A 21,760-nucleotide genomic window follows, 5' to 3' on the forward strand; every position below is an offset into this window, starting at 1 on the left:
GGCCTAATTAGGCATGAAAATTTTGTATTTTAAGAGATCTTCGACACAGAGGAAAAAAGTAATTCTCTTGTAAGTCTTCTCGAATTGCCGTCTCCCCAACGTTCACAATATTTTCTGATCACGGCCTTCTGCAATTGCTCTGTCAAACGAAAGTAGGCAATGGGAATGAACATACTCCAGCTCAGAAGATTCAAGATTCTGTGCACCATAGAAAGCTGATGGGGCACTTTCGTTTCCATTCAATCTGTATAGAAGGGAGATGAAATCAGATTATCCCGCCAGGAATAGAAACAAAGTTCACTAAGGCTAAAAAAAAAAGTGACATATATAAATAAGACAGAAACCTATTACTATCTAGGAGAGACGAAAACGAAATGGTCTATGTAGAATAAATAAAATATTACGTCACTGTAGTATTGATTTAGACGCGCAGCAATAGAGATGAATTATAAATGCTTTCATGTAATAGTCGATCCCAATGGTCGATATGGAAAAGGTCGAAGACTTCAATCAAGTATTAAAAATGCAATCCACTACCGATCTCCAGTACGGTACTGGGCTTCCAAGTGGTCGCATTAACGTCGTGCTATGGAGCGTTCGGAGTTTAGAAAATACCATTGCGTATATAGGCATCTTCTTAGCGGACATCCTGCTTTTTTTTTATATAACTAAAATAACTTATTTACGTATTTCCTAAGAAGTAAATCTAAACACCATAACGAAGCATTTCTTCAAATATAAACGGATTATATTGCTTATAAAGTAGACATATATTAGTTTGTTTTTATTTCCAATAACCGAATAAATGGAATAGATTTACTTCTGTTATTTTTTTTTATTTTAGTAGGTTATTTTACGACGCTTTATCAACATCTAGGTTATTTAGAGATGAAGGTGATAATGCCGGTGAAATGAGTCCGGGGTCCAACACCGAAAGTTACCCAGCATTTGCTCATATTGGGTTGAGGGAAAATCCCGGAAGAAACCTCAACCAGGTAACTTGCCCCGACCGGGAATCGAACCCGGGCCACCTGGTTTCGCGGCCAGACGCGCTGACCGTTACTCCACAGGTGTGGACACTTCTGGTATTTAATAATAATAATAATAATAATAATAATAATAATTAGAGCCCGGATGTTTGGCAAAATGTCTTGTTTACTGGGTGGAAGTAAATAATTATTTTCATAGATATTAATGTGATTTGGGGTAAATCAAAGTGATAGGGCCAATTTTTATTTTGCATATTTTGCCTTTTAGGGTGTTTCTTACTAATTCAATAATAAATGCCTTTTTTGTCATTTTAAAGCGAATTTTTTTGTTTATTTGCAATTTTCTAATTAATTGTAATATAATCCGTATGAAATTTAAATATATGAAACAATGACTCTCCTTACTAACGATAGTAAATAAAAGTAATTAATTGTGGTGCTTAATCTGCTAATAATCGTGCTTTAATACTATTGGTGTAATATGAATACTGATCGACAATCCACAGTTACAAAATATGATGTCATGTCTTCATAGATATAAATGTGATTTAGGGGGAATCAAAGTGATAGAGCCAATTTTTATTTTGCCTATTTTGCCTTTTAGGCTGTTTCTTACTAATTCAATAATAAATGCCTTTTTTGTCATTTTAAAGCAATATTTCTTCTTTATTTGCAATTTTCTAATTAATTGTAATGTAATATGTATGAAATTTAAATATATATGAAACAATAACTCTCTTTACTAACGACAGTAAATAAAAGTAATATATTTCGATGCTATATCTGCTAATAATCGTGCTTTAATACTATTGGTGTAATATGAATAATGATCGACAATCCACAGTTACAAATCTGTAGTGCTCGGGAAAAGTGACACAAGTCAGTTTCCATAAACCTTTTTTGATAATTTATTGACAACTTAACGGAACATCTGCTTGCTTGAAAAAAAAATACATAGGTATTCCTCCCATTACAATAATTCATACAGACAAAAATCAAATCGACATAAACCAGTGTAAGTTGTGAATAAATGATCAAAAAAGGTTTGTGAAAACTGACTTATGTCACTTTTCCCCAGCAATGCAGAAATATACTGTCATGTCTTCACGATACTAACCATCAGCTTTATAATTTTAAATATTAAGCCCGTTCTCATAGAAGTTGTCACGTAGCATTTCCAATTGTTTGTTTTCATATTTTCAAATCTTACTGTTACAATTTTGTGCTACACGTGTTTATTATTGTATGAGAAAGAAATTTGAGTGAGGAACAGTCAATTATTGTCGGGTGACAGAAGGTATAAGATCGGTTAGCTAGAATGCCTAAATTCAGTAAACCATTGAAAAGTAAACTTCATGCTTACGTTAGTGAATTTGGTGCCCATGTGTTTTCAACCGATGGAACAGTTTTGTTATGCAAGGTTTGTGAAAAGACGGTTAATCACGAAAAAAAAAAAGTATTTTATAAGTATCAACTATGAAGTAAAAATGTGAGTTATGCTGATATCATTTAAATTTATTGCTAAATATATTATACCTTTTTTAATTTATTGTCTTTTTTACGCCTTAATTGACTTTTTTGTCTTCCTGTTTTAGCTGTTATAAATGCCTTAACTTCCGGGCTTTAATAATAATAATGGACACAGTGAAATAACAGTAATCTTTCAGTTGTTACCCTTAACAACACGCTAATCCCTTATTCATCTGTCGTAAAAAATCTTGGCTTCTTTTTTGATAATAATCTAAGTTGGAATTTTCAAGTTAAAGAAACGATAAAAAAAATCTGTTCCTCCATTCACTGTTTGAGTCGCTTGAGAAACTTCTTGCCCCAGCAACTAAAACTTACCCTAGTGCAAACCCTAGTAACGCCGCACTTCGATTATTGTGACGTTTTGTTAAGTGACCTAAGTTCTGAATTGTCAGTCAAGTTACAGCGAGCTCAGAATATGTGCGTCAGATACGTGTGCAACATCCGACGGTATGATCACATATCACCGTCCTTCGCAAGTCTCTCGTGGCTCCGACTTAAAGAACGTAGAACTTTACACTCGTTGTCTTTACTCTTTCGAATTCTGCACACTTCAACACCAAATTACCTTTCGTCTCGTTTCTCTTATCTATACTCTAACCATGACGTAAATACCAGATCACTTATCTGTGGCACGCTAAGTATACCTCTTCATAGAACATCTTGTTATTCATCATCTTTTACAATATCCACCTCGCGTCAATGGAATTCCTTGTCACAAAGTATTAGGGGCTGCAAGACAATAAACACCTTTAAGAACAGCTTAAAAGATAACCTTATTAGCATTTCACTCCAATCATACTGATTTAAACTATCACTGACTACATTGTTACTTTTTTCTTTAGACATCATCCTGATTGTGCTGTATTTTAATTGTCTCGTAATAATCTCTTTCTATTATCTAATATTATTTGAAATATATTAACATTCTATGTATTTTAGTTTAATTCTGCTACACTGTTTATTTCAGTGTTTAATTAATAGTTCATAGTATTTTGTTGTTTAATTTGTAAATAACTTTTGTATACATGTAACTCTCATCTAAATCAAATTGTTGGATTCTTTGTAAGTTCATGCATATGTATATACACTTTTTGCTGGTTGAGTGGAAGAGAAGGCCTTACGGCCTTAACTCTGCCAGCTAAAATAAATAATAATAATAATAATAATAATAATAATAATAATAATAATAATAATTATTATTATTATTATTATTATTATTATTATTATTATATATGTTTGTGTTGATTATATCCATTTAGTGTTATGAGAAAAAAAGGCACGTTGTTGGCTGAAAATCGAAGAGGATTTTGTAATAAATTAAAAGGGATATTTGAAGCATAATGAGAAAATATTCTTTAGCCTAAATCTGTTTTTTTTTAATGAATAATTCTACTTTCTGATTAAGGCAGAAGAAATGACAGCAAAAAGGTGAGGAGAGTATAACAGCGCGTTAGACAATAAGAAGTTGTCAATTACTAGAACAAACCTCCAGAGGGGCAAGGGAGGTGGAAGACGAGGGTGCCGTGATTAATTTTGGGGAGGTTCCCTTGTACTTCAAAAGAGGGGTTAGAGGGGGTGAGATTTTCGTTATGTTTCTGCAACGGGATCGCGTTCTTATATAGCAGGAGACAGTAGAGGAGGGGGATGGAAAAAAAGGAATACCACCGCGTCGTCTCCGAGATTAAATTCGCAGTTGCCCCCCCCCTTCTCCCTTCACCGCAGTCAATTCAATAGGAATTTCTCTTGGTTCGTCTCTTTCTAATCTCCGGTGTTTGTCCCTCTCAACCACCCCTTCTCTAAATCTTTCGTGTGGTTCGGTTTAATTCGAATTGTAGAAAGTCACCCCTTGGTGCTCTCGGAAAACCTAACCAATCTCGAATAAATGGAAGATGTGTTGGAATTCCTCGGGTCAAACCGTGACGGCTGCCAGCTGTCCAAACCTCCGCGACTTGCATTCAATTCTGCGGCGTCCCTAGGGACATGTCTGCGTTTTGTGTGACAACTTCTTCATTCTATTTATTTATGGGCGTGCCGGAATTCGCGTCGAGATTGTGCTGCCATCCCTTTCCCCGGAGACCGCTGAAACTAACACCTATTCATTAATAATGTGCTGGTATTCTAATCATTTAATTAGAATCTTGCACTGAATTAGTAAAAATGTGGTGGAAGGATCCATCCTGCCTTTGAATATTTCGTTGTTTTTCTAACTGAACCTTTTGCCTAATGAGATCAAAATACTGTTTGAAAGTTTGTATAAAGGTAAAAAAATAAATAGGACTACTGCAAAAAATTAACAGGGGAAACTCGGTTCCCAAGTTACATTTAAATAACGTTATGTAATATATTCGTATATCGCCCCCAGAGATATGAGGTCTAGGCATAAAGCGCTCTTCTTTAAACACAAGGGTCGTGGGTTCAAACTCGGCTTAGGTCGATGGATTTTTCAGGGCGGAAAAATCCGTGCCATATACTTTGACCGTGCCATAGTGAAAAATGTGTTGTGAGCTGAGAACAATTTCGACATATCGATTGATATCAAGAGTTATTATTATTGTATGTTCGCTCGGAGAAAAACCAGAGAGTGGGGGCTGATGCAGAAAGGCAGAGGTAAACACCACATAGTTGCCAGTTCTGTAACGACTTTGAGTGTACGTAGTTTGCATTATCTGTTTAGTTTTCTTAGTGTACATTAAAATTAGTGAAATATGTGGCGACCATGGAAGTCTGTTGAAGAGAATGCACAACATAGTGATGACGACAATAATTGTAGTGTTCGTACTTCTCCTGTTGGAAGAGATCATTGATTAGAAGACAAGCTGCACATATTATTAAAAAATGTATACCTGTTTTTCAGTGAAGAAGAAGGCAAATGTGATTCACCAACTGCTAAAACTGTTTAAAGTTCATTAGTGAAGAAAATAATTTCTATCAATATAACCGAGTATAACACTCCTAAAAAATAAAACTCAGACTGCATTACAAACAGTTACGAAATTCAAGAAATTTGATGACTTCGGACGTGATATCATACGTCGCACCATTTATGAATGTTACAACCACCACATATCCCTTACATTGGACATCATTTTAAGTGCAGTGCAAGAATAAATTAACCACAAAACAGAGATTGCGAATTGCTGTATTGCTAAAATATATATTACATGATTCAATTGTTATAGGTTATACTATTCTGAAATTTGTGAAAATCACAAATTTTTTATGTTAACTGTATAAAAGAATAAAACTATTATTATATGACTCAATAAATATACTTTTTTTTTTAATATGTAAGAAATGGTTCTGAAAGAATCAACCCGTGTAGTTACGTAACTTTTCAATGGCGGGTTAATAATAATAATAATAATAATAATAATAATAATAATAATAATAATAATAATAATAATAGGCTAACAAAAATAACAAATATTGCTGAAAATATACTCGTAGATCGTAAGTGGGACGTTTAAGTGACGTACTATAGTAGATGTTGCAACGCTGCTTCCTTAGTCGCGTGTCGAGTTGTGTGACAACAACCATTGCTTCGGTAGCTTACTCACTTGTTGCACCCTTTCCTCAGGTTTTTCTCCGAGCTAACGTACAGTATATTCCATTCCCTTCAATAATTACTTCTCTTATCATAGACCCATACTCTCGATTTGTAAACCGAAGCAGGGTGACGTATTCTATGTGCCGGTGTGTCCCTAATACAGCACAGATTTTTTTTTTAATTTGGGTGAGTAAATGATGTTATAACAGCTTACATTTAGCAATAATTCAAATTAATTATTTGTGACCTGTAAAACATTGGCGAGACCTGTTCCCATGTATGGAAGTGAAGCTTGGAAAATACGTAGATTGATGAAAACCGAATCACTGCCAATGAAATGAAGTTTTTAAGAACAACCGCTGGCTATACTAAATTAGACAAGAAGAAAAACTAGGATATTTTCGAAGAATTAAATACTGACCCAATTTCGGCGAATTTTTAAAATTATAGACAAAAATAGAAATCTCACATACTCAGGATGCCTACAACAAGGATACCCTGCCAAGCATTAAATTACCGCTCTTTAGGAAAAAGATCTTTGGGCCGTTAGCTGAAATGATGGAGTGAGACCGTAACAGGCCACCAGGTTTAATACGTGATAGGAAGAAGAAAGAATTATTTGTGGTGTCGAATTTCCGATACTATTCTGCGTAACCGGAGTCTGCGAACGGCTCGGCCGACAGTCGATTTGCATCGTTTCGGTTTCTTTAAAATCTATTGCACCAGTAGTTTTTTTTACAAGTATGGTTTAGTTGGATTTAATTTCTTAAATGAAACATTTAAAATTAGGCCTAATTTTTAGTGCGTGATTTGGTTTCATGAAAATTATAAAAATTTAAAATAAAAAATGAGAAAAAGGTAATGAAATTTGAATAATACTCCGAAAAAAAGGTAAACCTACGTTTGCAGAAATGGAATTTCTGTGTCCCTACCGAAAAACGTTGTATAGACTTACAAGGTTATCAATAAGAGAAAGAATATTAGGCTTATAAGTAGGGCTAGGATTTTTATGAAATTGCATCTTTTTTCTAGTAAGCCGAAACATTGCTGCTTTAGTATTTATATGTTATGTGATAAACTGAGTGTTTTAAAACATATTTGTTAGGGCATTTTTTGTATTTTTTACCTTTTACAACTCATAAAAGCATTTTTTGTTTTATTCGGTCATTTTTGGAGTATTTTCATTTAATTTTGGCCATAAATCACAATTATTAATGTAAAATATTATTTATTTCCTTTGATATTTTCTCTACATATATCTTTCAGTTAATACGCAATATTATGCATATTATTTTAATCGTTTTTCTACACAAATATTGTCATTTTAATGTAGTACAATCCCACGTAATGGATCAGTTCAACCACCCCTTCAATATATACTCCTCTATACCTGCTAGTTTCGGATAAGAGTGGCCTTGTTGTGGACTACATGGAACTATATCACGTAAAATAATTAATTAAAGTGAACTATGTATCGAATATGAATGAGGTCTCGCCCACCTCATTGTATATTACATGACTAGTGTGAACTAGTCGGTTTGTTTTATTACCATTAAGTACGAGAAAAATTCGTACCGGCACCGGGAATCGAACTCAGGACTTCTCAGCTGTGCGCGCTGAGTGCTCTCTAACCAACTGAGCCATGCCGGGACACGATCCACGACCCCGGCCGAACTCCTCCCGTAGTATTATGTTACGGCCTTGCTACCTGCATTTAAGACGATACACGTCATATATATACAGGAGCGCATATTAAATGACTTTTATGGCCATATTCAACTACAGTTTCTGAAAACTGTTAACATTATTCATATTCGATACATATATAATGTTAACAGTTTTCAGAAACTGTTGTTGAATATGGCCATAAAGTCATTTAATATGCGCTCCTGTATATATATGACGTGTATCGTCTTAAATGCAGGTAGCAAGGCCGTAACATAATACTACGAGAGGAGTTCGGCCGGCGTCGTGGATCGTGTCCCGGCATGGCTCAGTTGGTTAAGAGCACTCAGCGCGCACAGCTGAGAGGTCCTGGGTTCGATTCCCGGTGCCGGTACGAATTTTTCTCGTACTTAATGGTAATAAAGTGAACTACTTAGAAAAATTATGTAAAATTAAATAAACTTAAATGTTGGTACTAGAATTCAATTTAAGTAATTACTAGTCTAAATATTAATGTCCCTGCTAATGTAAGATCAATTTTAAGGGCATTTTTTTGAAAGATTTTCAGTTCATAAATGCATTGTTTTTAGGACATTTTTTTTTTTTCATGATTTATAGGTCATCAAAATCCTAGCCCTACTTATAAGGTTATCAGTAAGAGAAAGCATATTCTACTTTAAATATGAGAAAAAATAGCATAAACATGTACAGCGTGAGAAATTTTTCAGGACAAAGCGTGTTACTCAATTGACCACCCCTGAGTGAAGGAATATAAAATGGTTTGTTGTTTACTCATCCCGCGTGTGTTACATTCCAGAATATACATGTGGAATGTAACTACACTGGCATGGCCGGGCTTTTAAAATTCTGCTCACCGTTAGATAAAAATTCACTACAACCGGCGAAATTACCAAGTTGAGCGAAGTTTTTTTTTTAAGTAAACAAACATAAAACGCACAACGACCGTCCTCGAAAGCGCAACTTGTTTCATGCCACTAGCTGAATTCGACCACAATTGCGTCCTTTATTCTGCACTCCACAGAAACGACTGTTGATCTACAGAAAAACGTACATACTAACCAGGCCATTCTAATCCATGTATTGCACTCCTTGTCGATTCGTTTCACAGAGGTATTATTTGAAAGCAATTTATTACCTGACCACTGACCGATCAAAACTGCGTGCAATTCTACAACATAAAGTACAGTTACATTATTTAACTGATAATTCCAAGAGGACTTCTCTTATCCAATGAAATAAGAGCTTAGTAATACACAATACGCCAACAAGAATATGATTTTGCCGACTATTTTGTCTGTGTCTTCCAATACGTTTTCACAACACGCTGCCGAATTGAGAACTGCATGTTAGTATCATTACTGCAAAAACTAGAGACTGCAAACTAATAGACAACAACAGTGATCACAGACAAATAGTCATAACAGTAAAAAATGGATAGCACCAATATAGATTCTCCCAGAGCCAATCAGATTATTAAACTCAATTTCAAGTTTTTCCAGAAGGAAATTATAACTCCTGACTAGGACTAAGAAGTTCATGCATTTGCATATATTTTCCATTAGCTGTAATTAATTGCAGTTAATTACCTTCACGAACCACCAACAATCGAATCAAAATTTATATGGCATATATTTGCATATTTTGAATTTTTTTTATAAATGCATAATATTTCATATTTATAGGCCTACTACTGTGGCATATTTTCGGGTTTAAGTCATTAAAACTGATTTTATGTTGCATATATTTGCATATTTTGGCTTTTTAATGCACAATATTTCATGATATATTATTGTGGAATATTTTCGGGTTTAAGTCATTAAAACTGATTTTATGTTGCATATATTTGCATATTTTGGCTTTTTAATGCACAATATTTCATGATATATTATTGTGGAATATTTTCGGGTTTAAGTCATTAAAACTGATTTTATGTTGCATATATTTGCATATTTTGGCTTTTTAATGCATAATATTTCATGATATATTATTGTGGCATATTTTCGGGTTTAAGTCATTAAAACTGATTTTATGTTGCATATATTTGCATATTTTGGCTTTTTAATGCATAATATTTCATGATATATTATTGTGGCATATTTTCGAGTTTAAGCTCATTAAAGCTGATTTTATGTTGCATATATTTGCATATTTTGGCTTTTTAATGCATAATATTTCATGATATATTATTGTGGCATATTTTCGAGTTTAAGCTCATTAAAGCTGATTTTATGTTGCATATATTTGCATTTTTTGGCTTTTTAATGCATAATATTTCATGATATATTATTGTGGAATATTTTCGCGTTTAAGCTCATTGAAGCTGATTTTATGTTGCATAAAAATGCACAGTTTGGAATTTTAAGATAAAAGTGTTATATTATTTTCTGAAAACTGGTATTGAGTGATATTATTACAATTATATTTACCAGAACTATTGAAAGATTCGCGGTACATCTAGTGAATCTCACGGCACAGTAGTGAGCCGGTCTCAACAAAATTTTAAATCATGGTTTATTTAACGACGGTCGCAACTGCCGAGATTACATTAGCGTCGCCGGTGTGCCGGAATTTTGTCCCGCAGGCGTTCTTTTACATGCCACTAAGTCTAGAGACATGAGCCTGTCGCATTTAAGCGCATTTAAATACCATCGATCTGGGCCGGGATCGAACCTGCAAACTCGGGCATAGAATGCCAGCGCTATACCACCTGCGTCACCCAAGTCGACCCTCTCTCAACAATAAATATAACTTTAATCTCAACTAGTTTGATCTACCCAATGTTATTACATTTATTGCTTATTATTATTATTATTATTATTATTATTATTATTATTATTATTATTACTTATTAGTGACATCAAGAAATTATAGAATTTTATTAGTGCATATTTATCGGCATACTTTAAGGTTTTTAATGGCATACTTACATGCATATTTAATACGTTTCTAGGGCATGAACTTCCTGGCCTTAGTCATGACTAAAGGACAACAAAATTATAAAGGTTTGTATGGATCGCTCTGCATCATTTGTTGTGACTGACATGCTTCCTTTATATTCCTACTTTGTATTCCTTTAGTTTCTATGTTATATAGTTATTTTTCCTGTAACTATCACTGGGTGAAACCCATTTGTAGTTAATAAAAATTAATTAATTAATTAATTAGTTAATAAATATTAATCAATTAATTCATTCAATAATTTATATATATTACTGTATATAAGAAATGGAAATATAAAAATTGGAGATTTATCCTTCGAAGAGGTGGAAAAATTCAAATATCTTGGAGCAACAGTAACAAATATAAATGATACTCGGGAGGAAATTAAACGCAGAATAAATATGGGAAATGCGTGTTATTATTCTGTTGAGAAGCTCTTATCATCCAGTCTGCTGTCCAAAAATCTGAAAGTTAGAATTTATAAAACATTTATATTACCGGTTCTTCTGTATGGCTATGAAACTTGGACTCTCACTCTGAGAGAGGAACATAGGTTAAGGGTGTTTGAGAATAAGGTGCTTAGGAAAATATTTGGGGCTAAGCGGGATGAAGTTACAGGAGAATGGAGAAAGTTACACAACACAGAACTGCACGCATTGTATTGTTCACCTGACATAATTAGGAACATTAAATCCAGACGTTTGAGGTGGGCAGGGCATGTAGCACGTATGGGCGAATCCAGAAATGCATATAGAGTGTTAGTTGGGAGACCGGAGGGAAAAAGACCTTTAGGGAGGCCGAGACGTAGATGGGAGGATAATATTAAAATGGATTTGAGGGAGGTGGGGTATGATGATAGAGACTGGATTAATCTTGCACAGGATAGGGACCGCTGGCGGGCTTATGTGAGGGCGGCAATGAACCTTCGGGTTCCTTAAAAGCCATTTGTAAGTAAGTAAGTAATAATTTATATTAACATACAGTATATTAGTTGAAAGAATGGACGCGACTAGAATACCGAAAGTAGCATATGAATCTAGGCCACAAGGAACGAGAGACGTCGGAAGATCCCAAAACAGATGGAAGGACTTGCTATGAGCCGGAACAGTCTGTGGCCTAAACCATGAAGTGGAGAAGAAGAAGAAGAAGAAGAAGTAGAAGAAGTATTTAAAAGAAACAAATTAATGAAAGTTCTATTTCTTTAATTAACCCCATTTTTCTGTGTTCTTTTACTTGCACAGACTGGCTCTATTGTTACGTAATATTTGAATTATTGTTTCTTTTGCTGTCGGTTCCCCCCCCCTTGCTATAGTATAACTCCTCTCCGGGGGGGAAAGGTCTGAATTGAACACTGATCCCGAGAACTGAGCGATATTGCTGTGCCTATCAAGTACGCCCACATAGCAGCTTCAGCAGCACATAAAATTATATGCAGACCCCCCTAGTTGCGAAATGAAGGCCGCGTGACATGCGCAGTTTTTTCACCAGTAGGTGAAGCTTACAAATAATTTACAAGCAGGGAGCCGCCATGCAACTCTGTACCTGCGAGCAGTCAGCTGACAACATCCAGCAGAGGAGAATCTCGGCACTGAGGCGTGCAATCTAGGCTACGTCACGAATACAAATATCCTGTAGTCAATACACAGAATAAACACAGGGATGTCAATAATGCAATGCACGTAATATTCCAGCTGAAGACACGGGCGCAAGAAACTGCTGTAATTAACGGCATAGGCACGCCGTCACAGATTTTTAATTTTTCTTATACCAGGTGTCTCAAATGAGAGGGTTTGGAATTGAACGGGTTACATCAGCTGCTTGTCTATGCGGATGACGTGAATATATTAGGATAAAATCCACAAACGATTAGGGAAAACACGGGAATTTTACTGGAAGCAAGTAAAGAGCTAGGTTTGGAAATAAATCCCGAAAAGACAAAGTATATGATTATGTCTAGTGACGAGAATATTGTACGAAATGGAAATATAAAAATTGGAAATTTATCTTTTAAGAGCTGAAGTTCAAATATCTTGGAGCAACAGTAACAAGTATAAATGACACTCAGGAGGAAATTAAACACAGAATAAATATGGGAAATGCCTGTTATTATTCGGTTGAGAAGCTTTTATCATCCAGTCTGCTGTCAAAAAGTGTGAAAGTTAGAATTTATAAAACAGTTATATTACCGGTTGTACTTTATGATTGTGAAACTTGGACTCTCACTTTGAGAGAGGAACAGAGGTTAAGGGTATTTGAGAATAAGGTGCTTAGGAAAATATTTGGGACTAAGAGGGATGAAATTACAGGAGAATGGAGAAAGTTACACAACACAGAACTGTACGCATTGTATTCTTCACTTGGCATAATTAGGAACATTAAATCCAGATGTTTGAGATGGGCAGGCCATGTAGCACGTATGGGCGAATCCAGAAATGCATATAGAGTGTTAGTTGTGAGGCCGGAGGGAAAAAGACCTTTAGGGAGGTCGAGACGTAGATGGGAAGATAATATTAAAATTCAATTGAGGCAGGTGAGATATGATGATAGAGAATGGATTAATCTTGCTCAGGATAGGGACCAATGGCGGGCTTATGTGAGGGCGGCAATGAACCTCCGGGTTCCTTAAAAGCCAGTAAGTAAGCAAGTAAGTAAGTAAGTAAGTAATGTGTCTCAAATAAATACAATAAAATAAATTCGTTGCATAATGAGACAGAAAATAAAATTAAAAGAATTATAACATTACATATTGCCATTTGTGTAACAACATCAATCACATTCAAATTTCGAAAATTATGTCCGGCAGGTGACGACCTTGACGATGTTCAAACTCACAGAGCCCGCGATGGAGATCAATAATGACACGTTGCAATATCCCAACAGGGATGGATTCGATTTCAACACGGATATTATTCTTTAACTCTTCAATGATGTGTGGCCGATTTGCATACACTTTGCTTTTCAGGTGCTCCCACAGCAAATAATCACACGCAGTTAAGTCAGGGGACCTGGGGGGCCAATCAATGTCACCATTCCTGGACGTGACGCAGTTGTGGAAAAATTACCGCATTGCTTGCAAAGAAATCTCGCTGAATACGACGTAGCCCCGTCTTGCCGGAACCAATATGGTCTATGTGTAGGGAATCTAGCAAGTTCCCGTACGAAGAATGTGTTTACCATGTTGGCATACCTGACATGTTACCGTGAGACAGGACCGTTTCTTCCTATATTAAAAGAACGCCGATATTCCCTTCGAGATGGATTTAGGACCTAAAACTTTGGGGACCTCTGTATGTAGAATTGTATAGTATTCTATCGTTTAAAGTTCACCAGAGATAAAAGTTACTGGAGGTTAGGTCGATCGATCGATCTACTGATAATTCTGTCCTCGAACACTGTATGAAGTATTTTTAGTTGGTTATTTAACGACGCTATATCAACTACTACGTTATTTAGCGTCGATGGTGATAGCGAGATGAGGCCGAGGATTCGCCATAGATTATATGGCATTCACCTTACGTTTGGGGAAAACCTCGGAAAAACTCAAGCAGGTAATCAGCCTAAGCAGGGATCGAACCCGCGCCCGACCGCAACTTCAGCCCGGCAGGCAAGAGCCTTAACCGACTGAGCCACGTCGGTGGCTCTGTATGAAGTTCGTCCATGGAATAATTGACTATTTGATGTCGCAAAATTCTGTTAGAAAAAAAGACAAAAGTATGCTCCACCTTCGTCATATCGGCAAAGGCCTGCTTGTATTTAATAATATTTTATATTATAATTTGTTTAATCCCCAGTACTGCGCTGTCTCCGTAACCAGAGTGTGGGAGACGTCTTACGGTAGCCAGAGTTGCAGCTTTCCGGACGGGAAATAAATTGTTCATCCTATATGCTGGACATGAAGATGGTCAGCAGAGTATAATATCTTCAATTTCATCAGGTAAATGTTTGTTTAATTCTGAAACAGTATGAATTATGCTTTTTCCTAGAAAAGCCTGCCTGAAACGATTTTTTAGATTTTATTTATTTAATTTATTTAAATTTAAATATACAGAATAAAGAATATAATTACAAACAAACAAGAGAAATAGAAATAAAATAATACAAACAATATAAAACAGGACCTACAGTAGTATTAACAAAATTTGAGACCGAATGAGCAGCGCTCGTGTTCGGTCGCAGTTCAGATATAATATTAATAGGCCTATAAGAGAATATAAAATAAAATAGGAAACAGAATTAAAATTACAGTTACAGAAATTATATAATACAATATTAATATAAGAGAAATATAGAAAACAAAAATAATAATAAAAAAAATAAATAAGTAAAATAAAATAGGAACTAAAATTTAAATTACAGCGGCAATGGAATTATATAATATAATATTAACACTATATTTCAAAATTATAGAATACAAATATAATATAGGTTGATTAATTCATGCACATAGGCTTTAAATTTATTTAATCAAATTGAATAAATTAACACGTTTCTAATTTTCTTGTTATATGTTAGTGGGTTACATGTTAGAAGTTCTGGGTGTAATTTAGTTAAAGCATTGTACAACCGAGGGCCAAAATTAATGCTATGCTTCGGACCAGCAGATGTGAGACATTTAGGTTCTACTAATGTTAAATTAATATTTCGTCTTGTGTCATAATTATGTGTCTGTAATACAAACTTATTACGATTTTTATGACAAAATTTTAACAGTGTAATAGTGGAGTAATAGTCGGGATTTGAAGTAATGTCTCTAGCATGGAAATCCAATGACGCAGCCATTCGAATAACCGTATGTCTCTAGTCTACCAGACCAACTGAATTATTTAGATTCAATTTGTGGCTGCTTCATCGAGCCTGTATGGCTGCTTGGCAGCCCTGGCGAAGTCTCTTGAGATTTTTCATGCCTGGCAGAAGCAAGCACTCGAAACACATTACTGGCAGCATGATGGCTCGAAAGGAATTATTATTAACTAAAACATGCTGGAATATTTACACGTTTCACCTCTCTCACGGCGATTGCAGATAGGCTACGAGTTTATCAAACGCAGTGACTTCAACTTTTGTTGAATCCCCTGGGAACAAACTACACCGTCAGCAGAAAACTATGTCTGCAACTCCGTTCTAGAGTCTAGCCTGTGTATTCTCGCAGGCAGACAGTCGCGGTTGTCATCCGACGTCACCTAGCTCGTAACGGGTAATCTGGGGGAAATGTTGCACTGAATATATCTATACTAATAATAAATCTGTAGCCGAAATTTTTCTGGTAATTTTCGATTTTCCAAAAATAATTGGTCCTAACATATATAATTAACCGCCCTGAAACCGAAAATCGCTTTTTTGAAATTTTTGTTTGTATGTCTGTCTGTCTGGATGTTTGTTACCTTTTCACGCGATAATGGCTGAACCGATTTATATGAAAATTGGAATATATATTAAGTTCGTTGTAACTTAGAATTTAGGCTATATGGCATTCAAAATATTTTATTTAAAAGGGGGGTTATAAGGGGGCTTGAATTAAATAAATCGAAATATCTTCCTTATTATTAATTTTCATGACAAATATTACATAACAAAAGTTTCTTTAAAAATAATTTCCGATAAGTTTTATTCTATGCAAAATTTTTATAGGATCGATATTTAATGAGATAAATGAGTTTCAAAATTACAATAACAACGCCATCTAAGGCGGTGTAATTAAATAAAAAACAAATGACTTCGTCTATAAGGGGCCTTGGACAACAACAATCGAAAGCTATGAAACATAGCCTACAGAACATATTTCTGTGTTTGTATGAAGTAATATCGGAAGCTAAATTAACCGATTTGTATAATTAATTATTATTTCACCATTGGAAAGTGTAGTTTCTCTAGATGGACATAATGCTATAATGTTATTAAAGTAACTTCTGAGTGAATCGAGGACAGATAAGATTAAAATAGCTTCTTATGTACAGAAAACTTGATAGGCTATTCTGTACATTCGTTTCCTGTATTTCCTAAAATAATTTTAATGACCGAATGAGTGGTCTCTGGATCAAAATGATCGCATTTTAATTTTTTAATACAATTTAAATTAAGAAGTAACATAATAAACGATATATCCTTCTATCGAACACGAATGTTCCCTGGATCAAACGTCCTATTTTGATTATGTAATTACTTTATATTTATTTCTAACGGGTACAGCGGAGCGCACGGGTACGGCTAGTGAATGAATAAATTGATAAATAGGAAGCGGAATTTTAGGCCCTAAAAAGAGGCATTTTAGGCGCCTAAAATAGGCTCTTAATCTCCTTTATTTAGTCTGTATAAAATAGAAAATAGGCTTTTTTGTTGGAATGTCATTAATATAAGATTAAACATTTATTTAACGCAAAATTCTAGGATTAAAAGAAACTTCCACACATTTCACATTTTACAAGATGCACATGCATACACAGAATGAAGACATCCTGTCTTTAAGTTAGTGTTTTTCATTCTCCAATCACATTTCCATAGCTTGCTTCACTGTAGATGATCAGCACCTATTGTGGCTATTGTGTCACTCACTGCTGTACTTACAAATGGTGAGAAAAAAACGAAGGGGTTATTATCTGTCTTGGAATGTAAGAGAATGGTTATTCGGGTGCAACCCAGCGAGTTTGTGTTAAATTGCTGACAGACAGAGGAAGATATAATAATAATAATAATAATAATAATAATAATAATAATAATAATAATAATAATAATAATAATAATAATAATAATAATAATTTGTTCCGCAGGCGTTTTTACATGCCATTAAATCTACTGACATGAGCCTGTCGAATTTAAGCACACTTAAATATAATTGTTCTGGGTCGGGATCGAACGCGCAACCTCGAGCACAGAAGGCCAGTGCTATACCAACTACGCTACCCAGGCCGACTGAAAGTTAGAATTTTAGGATTGAAAGATTGTAAGAATAAGGAGGGATGGCCCGAAGGTACTTCTCTATTGTGTTGTTCACTGCTAGGAAGGAGTTGTTGTTATCCGTCTTGGAGTGTAAACGATATAGGATGTTACGAAAAATGATGCAAAAATTAAAAAAAATAAACTTAAAAATACGCAGTAACGCCGAAATAGGCATTTTAGGCACTATAAAACCCCTTTATTTATATCTATATTTCCATGAGGAATGTAAATAGGACTATGCATATTAAATCTCAAGCCTGTATGTATCAAGGAAAAAAATAGGTTTTTGCCTAAATTCCGCTCTCTGTTGATAAATATTGGACAGGTTTATTGATCACGCTCTGGAAAATCCAAAGCAAGACCTCAATTTTGATTATTTAAATTGCTAAAAATTTAGTCTCGATGCGCTTCATACTCGCATTATCCGATCCCTGATATGACTTGCTTTGGAAAGTTAATTTTAGACATGTCAACTTTAGGCAGAGTGACTAATGTGGCAAAATCTTTGAATTCAGTGTAAAACTAACTTCCCTTACTGACAATATATTAGCAATTGAATGCCAGTGTTTATTTCATATCGGTGTTGACAAATTCATATAAATAGAAAATCGAGTGTTAAAAATGAAAGACTACATGCTAGCTCCAATCACATAGTGGTCAGCCTAATACACTTTCAAGACAACAACTTTTATCAATTTCACTATGCTACCATCTAGCGATGACAAAAGAATTCACGTTATAATCGTGATGGAATTGCATGAAGTAATACGAGTATAAGAGTCTAGTATATACAGTCACGAAGCTTGAGTTGTGAGGGTGCTAGAAACAATAGACTGTGCCGATGCTATTTCGCATTGTCTGTAATGAGGCGATATTAGCGATCCTAGTGGTTAGCAACTATCTATGGATGCATATACCTCAAGGCATGTGCCCATTATGTGGACATAGGGAAGATGACTTTCATATTGTTTTTGAATCTCAATATACAAAAGAAATATGGATGAAATTCATAAATGAAAAGTTCCTACAAATGAATAAAGAAATAGATATAAGAAAACTCATGAATAATAATAATAATAATAATAATAATAATAATAATAATAATAATAATAATAATAATAATAACATAAAGTTACAAAGGCAAATAGGTTCAGTTTTCTGAATAGTACTATCAATAAATATAATAAAACATATATATATTCAAAAGTTTTAAATATGCTATAATAATGGAAGATTTATATATGCTAGCTGCACATTGCAGATTGAAACGTGAAGTACATCTTAGCCAAGTGAGCAAAGACTAATTGTATCAACATATTAAACTGAGTTGAGTCTCGCACAAAACTAGTCGCAAGTGCAAGATAAAACATATTATATTAAATAGTTAAGTTTAGAAATTATATTAAAAATTGTATATCTGTATGTAACTTATAAATTATGTAATGTAAATCTTCAATGATTATATATATGTATATTTTTATTTTTTTTTTTTGTCTGTAAACTATAATAAATATATCATCTATGGACGCATATTTACTACGTATTGAGCTTCGTGACTGTATATACTAGACTGTGAGTATAGCTTGTAGCAGTACTTCTATCTAGCAGTTGTTACCAGGGAAATTTATTTTTGACAGTTGAGATCTTAGTGGTTGTTCTCTTTTATATGTTGCCATTTCATTACATGAAAATGACTAATCTGATACATAGAGTGAATCGTAAGTAATGTAGTTAATTTCAGGGAGTTATTCTTTGAGATATTTCAAACAAAAAAAAAAATTAATACAATTTTGCATGTTTTTGGTTCCCTTCCGAGATAAAAATTGTTTTATATGAAACAATTCATAGCGTGTTTTGGGGAGGCCATTGTTTTAATTCCCAATATGCTCAGTAGAGTTCAACAACGATCGAGAAAGCATGACTAACAGCGCCCGCAAAGCCGAAAACCCGCACGACAATGTTGTATACGTCGCGTCGTTGACGTAAAGATGCTTGTGAGTGTTTCGAGATGTCGAGATTGATCACTCCCGAAGTCCCGAACGTCAAGCAGCCTTGAATCGTCACATTGTTTATACCAGACTGAACTTTGATCTACTTTGGTAACTGTTATATATGTATAAACAATCAAGTAGCCTATTTGAAACATCATCTCTACCTTTCAGTGTATAATAATCCGTTCCCCAATCTTTATTTAATTACTGGGCCCTTATTAAAAGGCTAGGAATTTTCTTTTCGTATATTTGAGATCAAATGTACAATCTCAAGTAAACAAAATAATAACATTATATTTTATGTTTCTTAGAAATGCAAATTTATTTGAGAATTGTTTTTTTTTTCTATTTATGTAACCATAGGTAATATCATATAATAGAACCAGAACATTTCGATAACTTTTGTCTTTTTGTCTCATTTAAACATTTATAATATTATTTATTTCAATTAGGCCTATGTATGTTATTCAAAGATACGAAATCTTTCCACGCCGACCAAATGCTATTTCGAGAATGATGAGCGAGACTCGAAGCGCACGAGAATTACAAGACGAGACTCGAAAGACAAATGCAACGAACACAGCGAGCGAGAGCGGCAGTTAGATGATAGTAATGTTGCTTCATGCATTCTACCACTAGCCATCTACTAAGCTTCCTCTAGTATGCCACAGCCTAGTGCTCTTTCATAAACTGGAAGTTCAGGCTTTAAGTATTCTGTTTTTGTTCATCTCTAATGCTCAGTAAATTTCAGAGGACATTGTATTAAGATAATAGATGACTGAAAGTTTTTTTTTCCCTTTAAATATGCAGAAATTTGATTCCAAAAAATTTAACATTTTAAAATTCTTTTTTCAGAACGAAAAGTTACAAGTACTATTCTTACTTTTTACTCACTTGGTATTTTGACTACCAATTACCAATATCGTATCTTCCGACTAGCAAACGACTAATAATTCCATATTACTAATCATATAAGCCCATCTATTCATAACATTAATTGCGAATAAATAATGATGAAATTAACATATAAAGCAATCATAAAAATATTTGTTTCAATACGAAAAGAAAACAACATCTTTAAAGTAACTGATCAAGCTGATGTTGGTCGAAAATCTTCCTTCTCGTTACGATAGCAGATATTTTCCTCCCTTATTTTTGTTTACCAAGCGATCTTGCTTTGTTATTTTCCGACTTAATCACATAAAAGACATAGCATGCAATTTTCCTTAGTACACTAGAAGAAGAAACCTCTACTCTTAAGTAAACAATAACACAGCTTACCTTCTTCGGCTAGCTGGGCTCCATCGTAGTGAACGATGTCTCCTTTAGCAACTGCAAAAGACAAAGAAAAACATCACGTTAAGTTTTAAGGGCTTCTGTTTTTCCCTTCGTTACGTCAAGAGAAACAATAGAAAGTCTGTTTGCGATACGTGAGAGTTATCTCTTCAAGTCTGCCACGATTCTTTCTAGAGAAAGAACTAAAAGGTCGAAAATACAAAGATTAGGAAGAATAAAGCTTCTGTGGCACGAAACTGCCCTGTTCCTAAGAGGCCTTCAATTTGTTCTGTTTTTCATCATGTATTCCTACAGAACTATGTACTACATGCGTATATATATATATATATACACACATATATATATATATATATATATACCCTATATATATATTTACAAACCGAACCCCACTTAACGAATAGTCCAGCGACTTTTAAAGATTGAATCCCGAATTCAAATTCCAATTTGCAAGCACACTTTCCAGTTCATAAAGATATTGCTCAAGCAGGTTTCTTGGACTGTTTCAAGATTCCCCAGAAACAGTTTCATCAAAGACACAGAAGGGAATAGAAAATTACTGTAGACTATCGTACAATTTCCCAATATTCCCCACAGAAAATATCAGTGCAAGTCCTAGAGTCGTTCACATTACTATGATAATCATACACAAAATTGCATGTATGTATGCATGCATGCGCGTATAAACTAGTACAAATGTATGTGAATGTATAGGCCTATATATACAGGGTGTAAAATATATAAATTGCCAAAATTATACAGACTGTACATCTCGGTCTACTGAACATATTGTGTAGTGAAATTTGGTTTTTTCTTCTATTTTTGTTTTTAATTCCTAAAATGTCATGTCT

At 34.4% G+C, this 21,760-nt stretch overlaps 1 protein-coding gene across 2 annotated transcripts in view; it reads right to left on the bottom strand.

Moving 5' to 3' along the window:
- LOC138716215 (netrin receptor UNC5C-like) overlaps window positions 1-21,760 on the bottom strand; it is a 901,985-nt gene that overhangs the window by 176,187 nt on the left and 704,038 nt on the right. For both annotated transcript variants that reach the window (XM_069849052.1, XM_069849051.1), the window contains one exon: window positions 20,898-20,948. In XM_069849052.1, coding sequence (XP_069705153.1) covers window positions 20,898-20,948 — 51 coding nt within the window. The remainder of the gene's footprint in view (window positions 1-20,897; window positions 20,949-21,760) is intronic.

This window comes from Periplaneta americana, chromosome 16, assembly GCF_040183065.1.
Source record: "Periplaneta americana isolate PAMFEO1 chromosome 16, P.americana_PAMFEO1_priV1, whole genome shotgun sequence".
NCBI classification, from domain to species: domain Eukaryota; kingdom Metazoa; phylum Arthropoda; class Insecta; order Blattodea; family Blattidae; genus Periplaneta; species Periplaneta americana.